Raw genomic sequence first — 21,253 nt, 5'->3', positions numbered from 1 at the left:
TCCTCTTGTAGAGAATTGTTGTATTAAGCAATTTTGTCATATCCAAGTACCATTTAGTTTGAGGGTTTTTTTTTTTTCTTTTCCTTCTGTGTATTGGTTAAAATCAGCTACAATGTAGAGCTTGAAATGAAGCTTAGAAAGTGAAGGCACAAAAGGAACATAAATGAAATTTTAGAATGATGGTTACTATCCAGTAATTGAACAAGTTGGGAAAAAGGACTAAATTTAATTGTGTCAAATTAAAAAAAAATATATGTGTTTATTTTATATAAATATATATGTTTATTATATATATGTGTGTGTGTGGTGTGTGTTTGTGTTTGTGTGTGTTTATTTTAAGGTGGGTATAGGTGGGGAGATATAACAAAATACCTTATAAATCTGCAATCCCAGGAAAAACAACAGCATGGATGTCAGAAAAAATGTCACAGTAGATTGGAGTGAATAGACATTGATAATCTCTCATCAAATACATGGCTGTGTAGTAAAAATGCATTTTAAAGCCTCTCTGATCTGGCTTTGCATTTTGGCTCTGCCCTGAGCAGTATTCTCCTAGGCAAGTTGTTTTCTAATTCTCAGGTTCTTTGAAATATAGTGATTTTAAAAAATGACCTACTAGTTATAATTGTTTTAAGGATTATGCAAAAGTATTTATGCAATAGAGAGCCACAATTAATAGCTAATGCTTTCTGAAAGTTCATAATGTTTCAAAACCTCTTATAAGCACTTTAACTGTATTAACACATTTAATATTCACAGCACTTCTATGAAGTAGGGACCAACATTGTCATTTACATTTTACAAGTGAGAAAATCGAAGAGCAACAAGGTTAATAACTTGGTCAAGTTCACACAGCTAGATAGAGTTAGGATTAGAATTGATACAGTCTAATTCTAGAGATGGGACTCTTAACCCCTCTAATAATTCTTGATCAAACATGATTAGTTTATTGTCAGTCCTCTTCAATCATTATTTTATCCCTGGCCCACTTTATACACATTTATAATTATAACCTGGTAAAATTCCCTGATATAATTTAAAATATAAAACAATGAATGTGAAAAACTTAGGCAAACACCCTGTATAATTTTGAAAATTTTATATAATTTTCATAGAGCAAAATAATTGGAGATATAATGACTATTTAATAAAGGCTTTATTTGTGCTTTATTAGAGGAATTTAGAGTTAATCTGGTCCAGGAATTCACAAACCATCTTTCACAGGCAAAATGAGTCCTGCTGCCTGTTTTTATGCCACTTGTGAGCTAAGAAGGGTTTTCACATTTTTAAATATTTGAAAAAAATAAAAAAAAAATATTTTGTGACATATAAAAATTTTCTATAAATCAAATTTCAGTGTATATGAGTAAAGTTTTAAAATTTATCAATACCTACTTTTGGAAATTTGTATTCTCTCATATATATATAAATTTATTTATAATATATGTGTAATATAAGAGCTAGTTAGAGGATGACTTAATCCAGAATCCAGGTTTTCTCATTGTAGGTTCATTGTTGTGGACCTCATCAATGATTCCAAAGACTTTGAACTCTAGAACCATAAGGCTGTGTTGTGAGAATCTAAGCAGAGCTCATAGCTTTAAACTTTCCTTTTACAAATAAACTGAGTATTTACAACATGGCATCATACCTATACAAAAAGAACTGAAGATACTCAGAGTCTTACGACATGGAAAAACTATCCTTGTACAGTGTCTAAAGCAAAAAAAAATTAATTATAGCAGGACTACAATAAAATGAAAGATTATCACAATTTACTTAGAAAATTAAGTTCAATTACCCTTAAATCATTAATAATTAGGGGCAGCTGCTGACAGTGAGCTGAATAGTACATTTGGATAAATGCTTCTGTGGAGAAAACATGAAATATGTGTTATCATGCCATCTACTCAAGGGTTGGACTAAATGCCAAATGTGTCACAGGGTTTTTAAGAGATAATCAGACCATGGAGTCACCCACAAGCAAGGATAAAATGAAAGCTTCCATAATGGAGTCTAATGGAGTTGGTAATGACTACCAACTAAGAATGGCATGATCTTTATTCTTGTCTTATTATTGATTACAATATTCTAATTGATAACTAATGTTATTAAAATGCATCTTCCTTTATCAGAAATTTTTTCTCTTGGATGAAAATACAAGTCTTTGTCACTTGTAATGGATAAGATTAATTGCTTCTTTCTCATGCTTATTAAGGCAAAGTGCTTAAGTATTTCAATTTAAAATATACATTGTATGATTATGTTACAAGCTGCTTTTATCCTTTTCCATACTATTCTTTCTGTTTTCAGTTGACTTTCACAAATGAATAGTTTGCTAGGTTTTATATGTGGTTTTCTGGTTTGAAGAGAAAATGTACAATATAAAAGATATTTCACATGTTTAGTAACTTTCCCACATCAGTTGTCTCTAAAATCAACTTTATATCCAATTTTGAGTAAATCTGCTCTGAGGATTAAATATACTACTTATATGCAACCATAAGCTTGGTTTTTAATTCTATAAAATGGGGTCATAAATAAAAGACTAATGGTAAACTACAAGTCTATATTTTCCTCCCTAATCTCTTGAATTCCATATGCCCATGTCCAACAGCCTACCTAGGATATGTAAATAGGCATTTCAAAGTGACCACGTTAAAAATTCAGCTATGCTACCTAACACCTCCTTCCTCCATATTTCCCTTTTCAATAAAAGACACCACCATCAAATTGTTTGATAAAGAAAACACACACTCACACACACACACACACTCACAGCTATTTTTTACTGTGTTTCACTTATCTCTGTTGCAATATAGAGTTCTGTTGACACCAAAAAATATACCCACCAGCTCTCCACACTTCTGTCCATCTCCACTACTGCCTCTATTGTACAAGAAACCATCATGTCTTTCCCAAACTGCAACAGCAGCATCTTGCCTTCATATAATTCATTCTCACTAAACAAGTCAAAATGGATTTTTAAATATACTGCTTGGATCATAACACTTGCCTCCTTGAAACTCTCTGTTAAACTTAAAATCTAAATTCTTCGCTATGGCTTATAAGGCATTATCCGGCTTCTGTCTCTTCAACTTCAACTCTGGCTATGGTCAGATACCAGCCACTCTAGCCTTCTTTCTAGTCCTTAAATATCCCATGCATATTTTTAAATCAGGTTGTTTTGTACTTGGTGTTTTATTTGTCAGGATCTCCTTTGCTCCTAATGTTCAAAGAATTGTCTGATACCATTTTTATTCAGTTCATGCATTATCTCAGATAGGACGTTCATCATCATCTTTCTAAAGAAGAGATTATCCACCCATTGCCCATTTCATTTCGTTCCTGGTTCTTCCTTATTCAAGTTTGTCTTAACTATTATTTTTGTTTTCTCTAATCCCCCATGTAAATTCCGATGAACAGAAATCTAGTCTCTTCCATTAAGCTTTAAAGCCTCTGCATAAGTGCCTGTCACATAGTTAATATTAAATATATGTTGAATCAATCAAAGTAAAATTTCCATCATCTATAGTTGTTTTTCTTTCCTTTTGTTGTTTTTTGTACTCTGAATTCCGCATGATTAAGGTGCATCTCTCTGACATCAGTGCTATGTTGCCTCCTTAAACAATTGTATCAGTCTTGAAGAAGACAGTATTATTAAGGTGGTGGTCAAAACATTTCTCAATAATAGTTTAAAAGCCCACATAAATTCTCTTCCTTATATGTCATACTATTTAAGATATTGTGAACTAAAAAAATCTGAGTTTATAAAAGAAAATAACTCTATTTCCAATTTGTGCATTTGATTACTCATCAAATTGAGTTTGTAGGGATGGAAGTTTCATAAGCACCATATTAGTTATTCATGTAAAAATGCTGGAAAAAATGTTCTATATTACTAAAAAGCTTGTTGCATAAATACTTTTGGGCTGGCTAAAAGTTGTCACACTTACACAAATAATGTTCAAAAGTGCTCTGATCTTTCTTCTGAATTTGATGTTATAAATTTTAAGTTATAATAGCAATATGACAGTCCATGTAATTCATTTCTTGGGGATTATTGTTACTTCCAGCTGTTAGTTTCTTGGCTTCAAGTCTTATTCCTCATAATATTACACCATAAGATGTAATACCCTCCTGGAATACTCTGCTTGTTATGTCTTAACGTCTAATTATACCAAATACCATCTGTAGCATGAAATTTGTTTGGTAGATAAATGACCATTTTAGTGAAAAATACAAATGCCATAAAATTAAAGTTTTCCTGAAAATAACAAAATATAATGTTTCCTGACTTCAATAATAATAATAATAATAATATTAAACTCTCATTAAAGCATGTACTGACATACCAGAAAACATTTAGTCATTCAGGAAACAGAAGGATTAACAGCATTAAACTCTTTGCTGTAGTAATTTCATTTCCTTTAGATTCGTCTGATAATGAATTAAACCAATTTAGATTCATTATTTAGGATCCTTGAAAAGTTCACTAGCACTAATTTACAACTCTATGATGACAAACCCATACTTAACCATTTTCTCTATAAGCTACCAAAACACAAACTGGTGCTAAATATATCCAATTAAATAAAGTTAACTGGACTCACACCTGAATCAGAGTAGCTATAGAAATTATGTAACTGAACGGAATTTAGCAGATAATTATTATTCCATTTCATATATTATACAAGAAAATATTTTATATATAATTATTTAGTCATGTAGGATTACTTATAATTGATAAAAAATAATTATTTTAATAAATAAAAGTGCATGGCTTAAAACATATGGATTCTACTATAGCATATAGGCGTGACACTTTTTTTGGCATGACATTATTTTAAATGTGTTCACTATTTTGTAATCAATCCTTTTATGGCAGTGGAAAAAATTCTTTTATGTATATATTATTTATTCAAATTATATTGCTATCAAAATAATAAGCATTACTTTCTCATATCAAGTGCAGGTTGGAAATGTATAAAAAGATGTTGATTTGAAAAAAAAGAGAGCACACAATAAATATCACAGAATCTGGTAAGAGCTGTTACTGTTCACGGTAACAGTGGCCCTTTACACTCATCTGCCTTTGCTGGGAAGGAGAGACTGCTTCTCTGATAGCAGTATGGATTAACCATTCATTATCTATATTTGAGGAACTTCTCATTTTTCACTATATATTGACTTTTTCTATCGATATGCTGCAGCTGTACATGTTTCCTTCCTGTATTCTTCTGCCAAGAAAAGAAATGGAATTAGAGGCAAAGAGTAAGCTGTAGGTAGAAGTAAGTGCATGATTTTGCTTACTGCTTTCTCCATGTTAAAACATTTAGACCATACTACTAAGTAACTGAATTATCAGGTTTTGCTAAACAACAAATGGCTATGGGATTATTACCTTTACGGTAAAATCATAGAAGTATATTTGAGGCATGCCTGGGTGGCTGGGTGGTTGAATGCCTGTCTTTGGCCCAGGGTGTGATCCTGGAGTCCCAGGATAGAGTCCTAGGATCGAATCCCACATCGAGCTCCCAGCATGGAACCTGCTTCTCTCTCTGCCTGTCTCTGCCTCTTTCTCTTTGTGTCTCTCATGAATACATAAAATCTTTTTTAAAAAAAAAAAAAGTATTTATGATATTATATTAAAGCTACTATAATCTACTCTAAGTGTATAAACACAAATCAAAACTAGGTAGCCAAAGATAACTATTCTGAAATTCTAATGATATCATAAAATATTTTATTCAATTTCCTAAACTTACTTGATTTCTCAAATAACTAAAATTGAAATATTATCATTCACTTAAGGTAAAAATTCGTTTAATTGTCTCTTTTTGCAATGATTAGTTTAAAAACTTAACTGAAGTTATGCCTGGGTGGCTCAGCGGTTGATCCTCTGCCTTTGGCTCAGGGTGTGATCCCAGAGTCCCAAGATCAAGTCCCACATCAGGCTTCCTGCATGGAGCCTGCTTCTCCTTCTGCCTCTCTCTCTTCTCTGCATCTCTTTCTCTCTGTGTATGTGTGTCTCTCATGAATAAATAAATAAAATCTTAAAAAAAAAGACCTTAACTGAAGTTATGAAATTGCTGACATTATTTCCATTTTACAGAAAAAGGAATAAAACTAGTGAAGCAATTAAAGTACCCTTTTCATTTAAAAATATTGTTTTGAGATTTTTTTTACTATTTATATAACAACAAATAAAACTGATGTGACCATTGCACTTCTCCAATGGCTAAAAACCTCAACTACTCAAAGAAAGAAACAAAGAGTTTTCTAGTGGTAGTCTTTAATAATTTCAAATGATTTACCATTTCTACAATTACAAGGAGGGATATATCTCAGCTTTGTAGATTGTAAACTCCCTGAAGTTGGACACATCTTATTTTCTTTTTCTAAAAGAGCTTCCACAGTATTTTTCATGTAGCAAGTCCCCAATTAACACTGTCGATTGAATATTTAGGTTCCAATTCATTCAAAATTCTTTAAACTATAAGATAATCTTCTTGCTGTAAACTTTGTGCAAAATTCAAGTTCGAAATAAAATTATACTTCAAGTATGTAATATAGCATATATTTAACAAATAAATGGAAGGAACAGAGTAATTAATTAAACAATTGAGGTCTATGCCAATATACTAAAATTGCTGGTCAACTGAGGCCAAAGGGTTATATTGGACTTCAATAGTCTAAGATTATTTTTTCAGTGATTCATTTCATTATACAATTGTAGTTCCTAAATAGCTATTTAATTTTTTTTTTGAAACTCACCAAACTTTGATGGGTCACAGTAGAGTCAATATTGGTTCAGATTTCAAGATTGCTCTGTGTGTTAATATGTGTTTTCATAGAACTATTTAGTGGCATATTTTTAAGTTTTGAAACCAAGAGGAAAGTCCTGCATGTACTGTGTGTTATTTTTTTTTTTTGATAGTAGTATTTTTGACGATAAAAGAAATAAATAAAAGAAATTGATGAAAAATGCTAGGGGATTATATGAAAAATTTAATTTCAGCCTTCATTTTTTTTTATGGTTCAGGGCCACATTGAAGCAAATCATAGAAGTTAAAAATCTTGAGTATGCGTTTATTCTATCTACTGATACCGTACAGAGTTAGTTCATCTTTCAAAAATTAAATAATATGTTGCATCTGAATAAGGCATGCTAATAATAAGTCTTTAGCATATTTTATATTTCCATTTTCCTCAAATAAGCTTATAGATTAAAAATAATATTTATAAATTAGCTAGCAAAAGAGATGGATTAGAAACCACTTTACTAAATATTCTACTGAGATATCAAAAAAACACACTCTTCTAGTGTCCACCCTTGAAAATTTATCCACCTCTTTGTACATATCAAATAACATTTATTAGCAACCTAGAAAAAGCTAAATTAACAAATTATTCTTGGAATCACCAAAATAATTCTTAACACTTATTAAAATGCCTGACAATTCTAATTACATCTGATATAAATACTGTTAAGAAATAGAATCCTGTTATGTTAATGTTAGATCAGCCACTCCAGGTTCCTCCTGGATAAACATGTAAAAATGGTTAAACAATAAATTTCTATGGCAACAACTTAAATTCTAGGATATTCTTAGTTACAGCAGCAACCACAGAAGCTACTACTTTCTTCAAAGCAATGGAACTAAACAAGATATCTCTTTTTTTTCCTTCTTTTCCATCTGGTACAACTAAAATCTCTTTTCCCTTGATGAATTAAATATGATTTAACTAGAAACAAGATATCTCAACTAGTGCACGCGGCAACTATAGTTATATGAACATTTTACGTAAAGACAACAAAAATAAGCTAGGCACTTCTAAATGAAATTATGTGCTAAGACCATATTTGTATTATGTACCCTGCAAACTAAACTAATACATAATACATATTACTTTAAAGTAAACTAATATATATGGCTATATATTAGTTTATATACATAACTGTGACAAAGTTACTTTATCAAAATAAAAAATTCTCTAAGTAATGAATGTTCTTTTACATTAAATCATTGCTTATCTTTTCTACATGGATTTTTAAGCACATATTAGTGTTTATTAGAATATTTGATAATTCTAATATTTTAGAGTAAATAATTTAATGATTTTAAAATCTATAATTCATAAATGCATATATCAATTCATTTTTTTCTTATATGTTGCCTTTTTATACATTCTTGGAGAACACACTAAAGTTATCCCCTCTAAATGTAGGGCAACTTTCTTTTGCTGAAGAAAAATTGGAAATATTTAAGGATACTCTTCTTTAAGAGTTTATCCTGTTATTACATAGGACCATGCCATTCAAATAATAAGGTTTTGTAGTATGAAGGAAATTTGGTTTAAATATCACTCCAGTATCTACCCGGAGCTATGTTTGGACTTATTGCTTATCCTCTGTAAGCCTCAATTTCCTCATCTGTATAATGGAAATAGCAACACTGTATTAAGTTATTTTATATTTGTAAGGGTTAAATTAAATAATTATGTAAATCATTTAGCCCATGCCTGGCACACAATAACCACTCCAAACTGTTAAAGCTAATATTTAGAAAATAAGTTTACTCTTTAAACTTTGTTCTTTATGTCATAATTTATTTGTAATTAGTATAAAGAAAACTTCTTGCCTCAATGAATATCTTCTATAAGTTCTAGTTTCCTGATTTAGACTAATCATATATTAGTTTTAAAAATTACTGTTAGGCCTCACTAGATATCTTTTAAGTATCACTTCCCACCAGAGATGTAGGATATCCACCATCTTTTCTTTTCCTTCTTAAGGTTATAATATTGCTGAATATGACTCTTCCCCTCCTCCAGCTTTTCCATTACAAGTAAATCTGTTGATTGCTTACAGGGAACCCAGTTTATTTTCCAAAAAAAGAATTAAGGCCTTCATAAGAAAAATAAATAAATAAACATGATATTTGTCAGAGGATATGAAGTTCCAATTTTATCACTATGAAATGCACTCCACAAACAAAAGAATCAAGAGAGAAAATGATGAATGGCCTTAGGTATAGTGATAGTTTATAATAAAGATTTTATTTTAAAACCATTAAAATAAATAATACATACTCCAGAACATCACTGTTCTGGGAAATTACTTCTCTTTAAAATATGAGTTCTAGAAGGCAAGTCTTACTACTACTGCTTTGGGGGCTTTCATTAGCTGAGTTACAACTATATATATATATATATATATATATATATATATATATATATATATATATATATAATATAAATCTTCAATCTGCGGCCTTTTAACATACTTCTTCAGGGTGGATATGTGGTGGAATGCAGAACCCCATCAATATGTATAGTTTTATTTGCATTTTGTTCCTTAACTGCTGATAAAATAGATTGCTTAGAAATCCCAGAGGAATATGATTGAGGCCAGGTTACACTGGCTCATAAAATTCAAACAGTCCAGTGCTTTTTGTGTTAATTACTAGGCCACAACTAGAAATCTGAATGATGGGAAAGATACACTTCTTTAGGATAATGATGGATTTCCATAAAGATGAGTGCTTTAACAAATTTCAGTATGCAGTTGTTGGGGCGGGGAGGGTGGGTGGGCACTAATTAGTTTTACCGTTTTCAGCAGATGTTGAATTCAAAACGCCAGCAGCATCTCAAATGCCAGTCATTAGGGCTGTCTTTCATCGAAGAGTGCTGACCAATGAAATCTCCACTCTGTTTAATGAGACCGATCTAGGCAGAGTCAATTAAATCAAATCTCTAACATCCTTAATATATCTGCAGTGTGTGCAGCAGCAGCAGAAACAGCAGCGAGGGATTTCCAGTATTAATAAAGGGATTCACTGCCGCATAAGGAGAGGGGGAAATGGGGGGGTGGGGGAGGGTGTGTTGGGGGAAGACCTCACTTTACCGAGAAGGAAAAGCTGGAAAAGCCCGGGTGGGGATGGAGGAGGAGGGCAGCTATGCAAAGGATAGAGAGCTGAGTAAAACCGTCAGAGAAAGAGCCTTGATACAGCTCTAGAAGGGATCCACCCCCAACCGGCCCCCTCCCCGGTCCCTTCCACCGCAAATCCAGTTTACCAGTTGCAAACATGAAGCTGGAAAAATTTAAGGACCCAGAGTTGAAAACATTTTCACTTTAATACTGAAAAAATATGCCATTATAAAATCCTCGAATAGAATTAGTAAGTTTCACGTGCTTCCTCAGTTCTTTTTTCCTACTTTATAAGTAAGATTTACACCAGCACAGAATTGCTACCATAAGATCGCAGCCTAAGCACTAGAATGACATTAATTGGTCATGCTTAACTGCCTCAAAATCTTTTTTTTTTTTTAATAATTACACTGATACTATAATAGAAATCATGGGTACTTATTTTACATTCAGATGGAAGGCATTATTGGATATGTATAGAAAAATATTCCCCTCAAAATAAACAAAACAAAACAAAAAACATCACCATCAAAATAAAGGAAAGAACCCAAAACAACCCATAAAAACTTCGCTCAACAAAATACATTTTTAACTCATAAAATGGACTGATGATTAGCCATGCAAATGTCTTAAATAAAACCTTTACATTTTTTTTTTTCACAGTAAACGTACGTACGCTCTGAACTGCCTACCGATCACAAATAATGGCGAAATGGCACTTTCTGATTATACTGTGTTTTGTTTATAGAAAGTTTGATACGATGGGACTTATCAGGTAAGAGGGTGGGTGCTGTGAACGTGACGCCGTCTCCAGTGGCCGAGGAGGGCAGCGTCCCTGGAGCGCGCGCGGTTTCCATGCGAGCCATGCAGCACTTTTTGTTTTTGCCAGAAGTCAAAGTTATTTATTTACAATACATTCATGCCTTCGTGCAACTGCCCGTCCCTGCATAGCCAGCAGGGAGCCATCACGCCCCCCTCCTCGCGGGGCTAATCCACAGGGGAAAAATAGATACCTATCTCTCTATAGATGTGGGTATATGTATACACGTATAGGACCGCGGCAGCCGTCCCCATCAGCTCCACCGCGGAGGGCTAGTTCTGTGAGCAGGGCCCCCGCTGGGTTTTATCAAAAGGAGCTCGCAGCAAAGAGCGATTTGGCAGCGCTCTCCCTCCCAGCTCGCCACAGTCTGCTCTTTGTTTCCAGGAGGGAGTTAAGGGGTCAAACCCTCTCCGTGGAGCCAGTTCATAGTTATTTATTTACTTATGTCCATAAAGCCTTGGGGCGCGCTGGACTTGAGTCTGGGCTCCTCTGACCCCTGGGATGACTGGGGGGGGGGGGCGGGGGTCGCGGTGGGGGCATCGCCTTCCCGCTCCCCCGCTCTACCTCGGTTGGGGTCCTAGTCTGAGAGCGAGTGGGAGCCACAGTCATATACTCTGTGGGCCCCATCTGCGTTGTAAGGCCCATTGTGCCAGTAGGAAGAGTCACAGACTGTCTGTAGGGAATTAATTTCGGACGCCGAGGAGTTGGCGTCCCTTCTCTTAGATCGTTTTCTATTCCTCAGGATAAACACAAGCATGCCCACTACAGTGAAGGCGGAGGTGACAAACACCAGCAGCAGTCCCGGGACCAACACGGAGATGGACACCCTGCTGGTGTCTAGATAGGAGTTGGAGTGCGTCCCGGTCTCCGCCAACCCAGTGCTGTTTTTACTGTGCGAAGTTAACGTGGGCGAGATCCTCGCGTACAGCTGGGGGCAGATCTCGTCATTGGAGAGAAGCATGAAATCCTTCCTAAAGAAGTTCACCGGCGTCTCACACTTGAGGTCGCTCATCAGCACTTCGGAACCCAGGCGTTCTGCCCATTGCTTAAAAGGCACAATGGTGCAGGAGCACTCCCAAGGGTTTCCGTGCAGGTCTATCTGGATGATGGAGGTTAACTGGTCCAGCACCCCTGCCACCGGAAGGTACATGAAGTAGTTGTTGTGCAGGCTGAGCTTAGACAGCGAAACCCCAGCGAACACGTCCACGGGAAGGGACCTCAGCAAGTTGTTATTGAGAATGAGGATCCTCAGTTTGGGCATAGCATTGAAAGTGCCAGGAAGGATGAGCTGGATTGCATTGTACTCCACGTTCAGGTACTCGAGGTTTTGCAGCCCGGCGAATTTCTCCCGGGATAGCGTGTCCAGGTAGTTGCTATCCATATACAGCCACCTGAGGTCCAAAAGGTTCTTAAAAGTGTTGTTCTCTATGGTAGCAATGTTATTGTTGCCCAGATCTAACAGAATGAGATTCTTGTAATCCACAAAGTGAGATTTTCGGATGCTATGGATCTTGTTATCTCGGAGGAAAAGCTCCTGCACGTTGGAGAGCTTGGGCTTCAAATCAGCCAAACTGCTCACGTTCCGGTTGTTGCAGTTCATCTTTAAACCCGACCCTGGGATGTGGTCGCAGCTGCAGCCCCCAGGGCAGGGCAAGCCGTTGGCTGGGGGTTTGTTTCTGGCGCTGCCGGTCGCTATCGCAGCAGTGGGTCTTATTTTGATCTGCCAGTTGCCTGGGATCTTTGTACCTCCGTTTGGAGCAGACCCTGGGGTGGCGTGATCCTCTTGCCCATTTGTCTTGAAAGGAGTTGGCAGGGGTCCAGGAGCGAAGGTCTCTTCTTGGGCAGGGGGCGCCGGGAGACTGGAATCCACTCGGTTTTTCAAAGGACACAAGTCCTGTTCTGTGGTTTCATTGAGGTCTTTCCCCTGCAGTCTGGTGGGGGCTTCACAGACAACTCGGCCGATCAGAGCATTTTTGGGAATATTTTCCAGCCATTCTTTCAGGGAGAGGAGATCACAGGTGCAGTCCCACGGGTTATCCTCTAGCAGAATCTCAGCAATGCCAGGGATTTGCTCCAAGACTTCCTCATAGGGCAGCGTTTTCAGCCTGTTTCCCCGGAGGTCGAGGTGGGTGATGGGCACATACTGGAACACATTGGCAGGTAGGGTGCTGATGAGATTGTCATTTAAAATGAGTACCTCCAGCTTGTTCAAGTCCTGAAAGGCCCCGGGGTCTATATCCCGTAATAAATTAAAATCGGCCTGGAGGTATTCCAGATCGTCCAGCCCCAGAAAAGTCTGCTTTCTAAAAGACTTGATCTTGTTGTTGTTGATGTGCAGCCTTTTCACCAGCTGCAGCCCCAGAAAAGCCCCAGGAACGATTTCATGCAAGCCATTGTTTTCCATGTGCAAACTAACCGCATTATAAAAGTTAGCAAACTCATTAGGGAAAAGTCGAGTGAGGGAATTACCATGCAGAAATAGATGGTAAAACTGGGAAGTCGGGGCGGTGAAACGCTGCAGACTTGTAAAGCCCTTTTTTTCACAGTCTACGTGTAGGTCCCCTTCTATCTCATTGCAGGAACAGATCTTCTCTTTACAAACGTCCCCTGTAACGTTTCCAGCGGCAAAACAAAGAGACGTCTCCAGCAACAGAATCCAAAGCAGCATTTTTAAAGCGAGCAATTCATCCCCGATCTCATCACAAAGTAACAGCGACCATCCTGCTCGCCACAGACACAATTCAAGTTCATTTAGTGCTCCAATGTCCGAACCCAGGGAAGGAGAAGAAAAGGGTTTGGGGGGGTGGGGGTGGATTCCTTCCTCCCTAACCCCCCCGCACTGCAACAACCCAGGCGCCAGTCAATAATTATATCCACAGACTATCCAGGCACGTAGTGCAAGGCAAGCAAAAAAAAAAAAAAAAAAAAGAAAAAAGAAAAAAAAAAAAAAAAGGAAGGGGGGGAGGCGGAGAAGGAAAGAAAGAAAAAAGAAAAGAAAGAAAAAGAAAGTAGAAAAAATAACCCCACTCCCCCTCAACCCTTTAAAAATTACCAAAAGAAGTTAAATATATACATATAAATTAAAAATACACCCTTACAGAACCTGGTCTAGTGGTCCTCACTAATCAGGAAGGGAACAATGCTAGTAATTAGAAGCAAGTGCATGTTAGAGAAACAAGCAGAGGGTTTGCAGCGTAGTACAGGCGCACTGCCTGTGCATGGCTGTGCGCCGGACTGACCTTGCCTCTCTGATACAAAGCAGGGTTTTCGGCGGCTTCTGCAGCTGAGGCGGCCGGTGGAGTTCTTGCAGTGGCTGCAGGTTGCCCAGAAGTCCCCCGGGTGCTGTCCAGTCCCCCCGGTGCTGAAATCACGCCCGACCGAAGAACTCACGCTGCCGAGCCAATGGCGCTGGAAAATTTCCGCAATCGCTGCGTTTTGTAGCTGTCCATCCTTTTCCCTTCCTTCCCTTCCGTCCTTTTCAGCTTTTTTTCCGGGCTCCGGCTCTCGGGTACTAGCTCTCCTTTTCTTTTTCTCCTCTTTATTCTGCTCTTTCAGAATTACGTGGAGGGGGCGGAGGGCGGGGGGCGAGTTGTCTGAGGGAGGGAGAGAGCGCGAGAATGGGGGGGGGGGGTAGAAGAGAGTTGCTAAGAAGCTCTGCTTGTTCCAGCCTGGTGCACTCTGAAAGATCTGACACCCTCTGCTGATCTGCAGTAGCAAAAATCCATCTGGTGAGGGAATGCTGAAAGAAAAAAAAAAAAAATCAATCCACGTACAGGGCAAGCGTTAAAAATGTGGGCATTAAAGGCTGTCGATCCACATAGATGCTTATTTTAAATGGATTATTTAATTCTTTTTGCGTGCTGAAAACTTTACCCTTTCCTTTCCTTGGCGACCTCACAGCCCCCACTACCTCCAGCGTTTGGAAAGGAGTGCTTTTAAAACATTTATTTCCCAATGGCTTGAATAAAATTAGTGTCAGGGTGTCAAGCGAACAGCAATTTGAGGTAATTATACTGCACGCCATTTTCATCGGTGCTTTAAATGCATTTCTTCCGTCTCTGCAGTACAATGTTTTATGCTGTTTGAGGTCTTTGAAACCTTTTTTTTTTTTTTTTGGCATGTTGAAAGTGATTATTTGAAACATATAGTCATATCATATATATTATATTTTAATAATATAACTGGCTATGAATTTTTTGCTGCATGGTATATAATTTAGGCACATACTTTTTCTTTTTTAAACTTGGTACAGAATTTTAGTCAATTTGGTCGTTGAGAGTTAGGCTTCTCTGATGATATTTCTTGGATGTTATTTAAGTCTTCAGGGTGAAAATACAATGCATGCTTGCAGTCTTTGATTCCAGACCCAAAAGCTTTCGCTGAGAACCGGAAAAGGAGGGAGGGAGCAGGAAAAAAAAAAATCCCAGTATGATTCGTGAGTGCTCTTAAAAACCCACTGTCAGACTGGCACTCACACACGACACACACATGCATACACAGATGCACACTCACAAAGTTTCCGCATCCATATGGACATATTTAAAACACTTACAAGTAAATAACCAGTTGCATTTTGACAGAGAGAGAGAGAGAGAGAGAAAGAAATCGCAGGTCTCTAAGGCCCTGTGTGAATATTATCTGCAGGTAGCAGGCAGTTTCTCTTCTCTGGGTCACTGGTTCTGGTGGAGCACCCAGCTAGGGCTTTTCCCAGACAAGGAATCATCTGGTTCCTCAAACTTAGATGAAGCTTATAAAAACCAAGTTCTATAAACATTTGAGAAAGGAGAGAATATGAGAATGCTGCTTGTTGGAAAAGTAAGCTGCTCTGCTGACTTTTCTTAACAGAGTTGACACCTTTTCCATCAATATACTCTAAAAATTGTGCGCATTTTAGGGTTTGAATTTATAGGATATTATTATTATTTCATTTATTCAGTTGAAGCAGAAATATGTTTACATCAGTTTCCCTTTTAATTAGGTCTTACTCAGTTGGACAGCTGTTAATGTGCCTGCTAATAATCTGAGTAAAAGATCCAGTATTCAAGGATGTGTGCATTTTGAAAAGGGTGGAGAGCTGAAGAATTCCAGGAAGGACTAGGGATGAGGAAATTCAGGGAAATGTAGGGGAAAAAAATTTAGAAATTAGAAGCTAATTCTTAAGGTGAGACAGTTTTCATACCTCTATATAATATTTTCATATGATCAAATGTGTTGTCTTATGGTAAAATTTAGTAGGAGGACATAGATGAAGGTTCAGTTTGGTAGTGTGTTTGTTGGGTGGGGGGCTTTTCCAGACAATCTATTACACTTCTAAAACAATCCGATTCTTATTTAGTTTATTCCGTTACCACATGTAGAAAGGGAAAGAGCTTAATCTAAAACCATTTTACAGGGAAAAAAAATGCTATGCAGTTGGGAACTGCAGATGTACAGAAGTTAAACTGGAAGGATGGATATTTCTGTATCTTTGTAATAGGACTCAGGTCTGAAACTTCTTGGCTCCAGAAACCACCCTGTGAAAGGTAGGCAGCCTCTGGCAGTATCTGTGATTGATAGAGGTAGGCAAGTTTCTGAGGAGAGACAGGAAAATGCTGCCTGTTTAGGAAGAAAAATATTGATGGTAATCATCTAAAATCACACTATTAAACTTAATTGGTTACTTGTTTATTCAACTTGCTGAATAAATACTTTATGTGAAGAGACCCAAAGAGCATATTTCAGTTGATTTTAAATGAACGGAATTGATTGAGGTAACAAGCAATTGATATTCAGATGTCTTCACTCCCTCACCCATTAAACTTTATATCTCTGTCCTCTGATTGCTTCTTGCCTCTGAAAGAGGACATCACATTAGACAATTTACAATTAGGATTTTCCTATCTAGATATGTTACGATTTTTTTTTCAAATTTACCTTTCTCAAATAGTTTATTATCTCTGTACTCTAGGAAAAGGCATGTGGTAGTGCCAGATGAGCAACCAAATCTTAGAAGAAAATATTAAGGTAATATTACCTACATGAGATATTCAATATTAAATTGCAAGCAAAGAATATATAGACACACGCGTAGTTCAGATGAAAATGCACCTTCATTAATGAGCTAATAAAATTTTTCTTAAAAATATTTTCGTAATAAATGTATTTCAGAGAAATAAAGCAGCCCAGAAAAGAACATCCATCCCTCCAAAGACTAACTCTTCAAGTATAACAGTAAATTTCTTGGTGGGAAATAAAAAAATATGGCAATGCGTATGCAATCTAAACATTTCTAATGCCTTGGGGGAACATTTCTTAGGCATGAACTCTTTTTAAAAGGGTTCTACTGTATCTATTTGAGCTCAAGTGAACTACTTCAATTGCTTTGCCTCTCATAACAGATGATCTCAGGAGCCTGAGATAAAGGATACTCCAGATGATGATGAGAATTGATAATATTTGCTCAGGGCTGTAGTTTTGTTTCTGGACTGTGACCAGAAGAATTTCAATTGTATCATTAAGTGTTCATATTTTCTTATCCTTCCTCAAACAGGTTCATCCCTTAAGTGACACAAGTTAGGTGTTCATATCATGGAATCATTAAGATTAAAAACGGAATTATCAATTTATTATCTATTTTCCCCGAGTGGCATCAAATTTCCGGATGTTTCCATATGTGCACTACATATTTAAGATGGAAGAGTAGAAAATATAGCAAACATTAATTTAAAATATTTTCATTCTTTATTTATTCTGTGCTATAAATTTAAAATTATTGTTTTCATTTTTAATTTTAAAAGGAATATTTTTTAAATTTAAGAAACACAAAATTATATATAGGAAGTCCATCTTTAACCCTCTCTTATCCATGCTCCTCATTCCAGAGGAAGTTATGGAAAACTTATGTATAGTGATTTTGATATTATTATTTTACTTTATAGATGTGGAAACTGAGGAGTGTTGAGTAAGATTGAATAATACCAGTTGACTTTGCCAAAAGTAACAATGGTACACATTCATGAACTAAACTTTTGTTCTCGCTCCTAAGTACTCATTTGCTCTAAATGCTGTTATTTTAATCTTTCCATGGGTCAACTTCCTTACTAGTAAATCAATTCATTGAAGTTTATGGAATTTTTTTGTCTCTTCAACTCTTTTTTCTGAATCCAAAATCTTTAAAATTTAATTTCAGAAAAGTCCCAATGTTTCTTGCCTCCTGAGACTTTTCACATTTGGACTTGGGATGTTTTATTAATGTATTTGCATAATCACTAGCACTTGAAAGCAAGAATAAATGTAATAAGCCCTGTAGAATAGAATTCACTAGTGCTGAGTTTAATCTACTACTATCCTTTCCTATGTTTCACAAGATAAAGGAGTGGACTTCTTCTCTGCTATAATAATTGTAAACTAAGAAGAGATGAGAATATAAATCAATTACACCTATAAATTAACATGCTTAAAATGTAAGGTTTCCACCTATTTATTTATATTTTCTTTATGTATGATTGTAAATAATTTCCTAGGAGTGGAATATCAAGATAATTATCATATTACATGACTTCTTAAGGCAAAACCATAAAACATATTTTGAAAATATTTTTGTAGTTGCTTGCCAAAATGTAACCATTGTTTATAATGAAATAAACAGCAAAATAAGTAGAACACATAAAAATAATTTTACAGATATGTGTGATTGGCTCAGTTAAGCAGCTGACTCTTGATTTCAGCTCATGTCAAGATCTCAGGTTGGTGAGATGGAGCCCCACTCTGGGCTCTGTGCTGAGCATGGAGCCTGCTTTAAGATTCACTCTCTCCCTCTGCGCCTCTCCCATCCTCTGCATGTGTGCATGCGCTCTCTCTTTCTCTCTCTCTCTCTAAAAACATTTATATATATATAGTTAATATATATATTATATATACATATATATATATATATATATACTTTCACATTTTTACTTGTGAAAGTATCACTTTTCATGTTTATATTACTTTAAATTTATATGGCTTTGGGTCGTATGTTTGGCCATCTTTGATTGGAACTGATTTTCTCATAAAGTCTCATTGTCTAATAAAACTCACATGAATTTCTATTTTGGACATATTGGGGGAAACAAGGATCAAAAATATAAATTTGTATATGGGGAAATTCTAATTTATTTCTTTTAAAAATTTTAACATAAATTAAGCAATCAAAGGTCTGCCTGAAAAGGGTAATACTCTTATGTATTGACTCATGAACAACCCATTGCACAGTTGAAAATCCACATATAACTTTTGAGTCTGGGACGCTGGGTGGCTCAGTGGTTGAGCATCTGCCTTTGGCTCAGGGCTTGATCCTGGAGTACTGGGATCGAGTCCCACATTGGGCTCCCTGCATGGAGACTGGTTCTCCCTCTGCCTATGTCTCTGCCTCTCCCTGTCTTTTTGTGTCTCTCATGAATAAATAAATAAGATCTTTAAAAAAAATCTTTTGACTCCCTCAAAACTTAATAGCCTACTGTTGACAAGACACCTTACCAATAACATAAATAGTTGATTAACACATATTCTGTGTATTATATGTATTATATACTGTGCCTTACCATAAAGTAAGCTAGAGAAAGGTTATTAAGAAGATCATAGAGAAGAGACAATACATTTATAGTACTGTATGTAACATAAAAAATCTGTATAATGGTGGGACATGCAGTTCAAACCCAGGTTATTCAAGGGTCAACTATACTACACTATATACTATACTACAATGAAACGAGGACTCATATTTGTATAATTGTTTATATTAATTTGTGCTTAAGTATAACCTGTTAATAATTGTTAAAAAATAAAATTCAACTGAGTAAATTTTAAAGATCATATTGGCTTTATTCAACCATTCATGCATTGGGCAGCATACTATCTGGCAGATAGTGAAGTGCTCCAAGGAGCTCTACAAAATGAAAGACATTTAGGTAGAAGGGAACAGAAAGAAGGAAATTATACTAGCAAAAATCAGATTGCTGGTGGCAAAGTCACTTTTCTTCAGGGTATGGCAGAGGTCTCTAGGGCAGATTACCTCACTAGTGGTGATTTAAGATTTCACTTCTGGGAGAGCCAAAACTAATTAAGTCTTAGTCTGGTGACATGGGGCTTAGCATAAGCAACTCTATTTTGGGTCTGTCATTTTGTTTTTAACAGAAGTTATTCTACTTTTTAAGATTTGTCTTACAAAATCCTGCAGATAATTATAGAAAAAGAATTCTGTTTTTGCTTCCTACAAAGTATGTATTACATTTTTAAGATAAGGCAATACACGTTACTTGTATAGATTTTGGAAAACACTGAAGACAACAGCAAAAGAATAAAATAAAATCTACAGAATTCCAACACCCAGAAATTAGTATAAATATACACACATATATTTTGTAATATACTTTTTGCACTTAACATTTATTTGTGAACATTTCCATTGTTATTAAACAACCACTACTGTATTATATTACAGGTTGATCCCTTTGTATGACATAGAATAAATCTTTGAACTAATTTCACATTATTGGACATTTAATTCTTACTAAAATTTTTGCTCTCATAAATAAGCTGCAAAGAACAACCTGGTGCATAGATCACTGTGAACATCATTATTTGTCTTATTATAGATTTGTAGAAGTAGAATTGCCAGGTTAAAGTGTAGGAAAAATATCAAGGCTTTTGATACAAACTAATAAGCTACCTACTCAAAAATTTTGCCAATTTATAGTCCACCAGCAGTAGATGAGATTTGCTATTTCCTTAAACCTCTGCCAATGCTACTTACTATTATTTAAAATGTTTTCCAATCAGCTCAGTACTTTTAAAGTGAAGCCAATGATGACCCGTTTCCTTGAGCAAATAATTTTCAATTTATGATTATTTATTGAGTATATTGTTTGCCTTCACTCCGAGTCAAATTTTAAGATATGTTTTAGCTTAAAATTGCTTCTATGAATCCTTTCCAGACCAAGCCACCTATGCATTTCAGTCCCTTTCATGTATTGAGTAAGATATTGATGTATTGAGTAAAATAACTAATAAGTTGTATATTCTTTTAAAAACTGTTTGTAGCATTGATTTCCTCACTAAAATGTAATGTACTTGAAGACAAAAATCAAAGCCTTTTATATTTTTATATCTGTCACCTAGCAGAGTGCCAAGTGCATAATATGTATGGTATGTACACTCAACCAGTGAAATAAGCCAATATGCGAGTTAGTGATAAATTGAGTGGGACAGATCACAAGAGTTGGAAAGCTCAAAGACAGGATTACTTAAATAACTAGTTACCTGAGCAAGTGATATAATCTGTGAATTATTTAGGTACTTCTTTAGGTTTCATGTTTTCCATGCATTATGTGTGCTTTATATATTTTTTGCTGTAATATAATGTTTATATTTATGAAACTCTTTTATTCTCTAGAAAATGAGTTTCTAATCCACATTTTGTGTGACCCAAAAGAGTTAGCACAGTACCATGTACCTGGCTGACAACCAATAAATGTGTAATG

The 21,253-nt window shown here is 35.8% G+C and overlaps 1 protein-coding gene across 1 annotated transcript; it reads right to left on the bottom strand.

Annotated features, from left to right (window-relative positions):
• Positions 1–10,116: 10,116 nt before the first annotated feature.
• On the bottom strand, positions 10,117–14,265 carry SLITRK1 (SLIT and NTRK like family member 1). Its single transcript, XM_041730918.1, has 2 exons — positions 13,994–14,265; positions 10,117–13,475 (listed from the first exon to the last, which is right to left on the bottom strand). Exon 2 carries the CDS (start codon positions 13,420–13,422, stop codon positions 11,332–11,334), a length of 2,091 nt encoding a protein of 696 aa, XP_041586852.1. The 5' UTR covers positions 13,423–13,475; positions 13,994–14,265; the 3' UTR covers positions 10,117–11,331.
• Between the last annotated feature and the right edge of the window lie 6,988 nt (positions 14,266–21,253).

The sequence above is a fragment of the Vulpes lagopus genome, chromosome 16, assembly GCF_018345385.1.
Source record: "Vulpes lagopus strain Blue_001 chromosome 16, ASM1834538v1, whole genome shotgun sequence".
In the NCBI taxonomy this organism is placed as follows: Eukaryota; Metazoa; Chordata; class Mammalia; order Carnivora; family Canidae; genus Vulpes; species Vulpes lagopus.
Note: the sequence above shows the minus strand (reverse complement) of the source record. Positions and strands in the feature narration are given on the sequence as shown.

Coding starts and splice junctions, on each gene's coding strand:
- SLITRK1 (XM_041730918.1), bottom strand. CDS start 13,422: ATGCTGCTTTGGATTCTGTTGCTGGAGACGTCTCTTTGTTTTGCCGCT.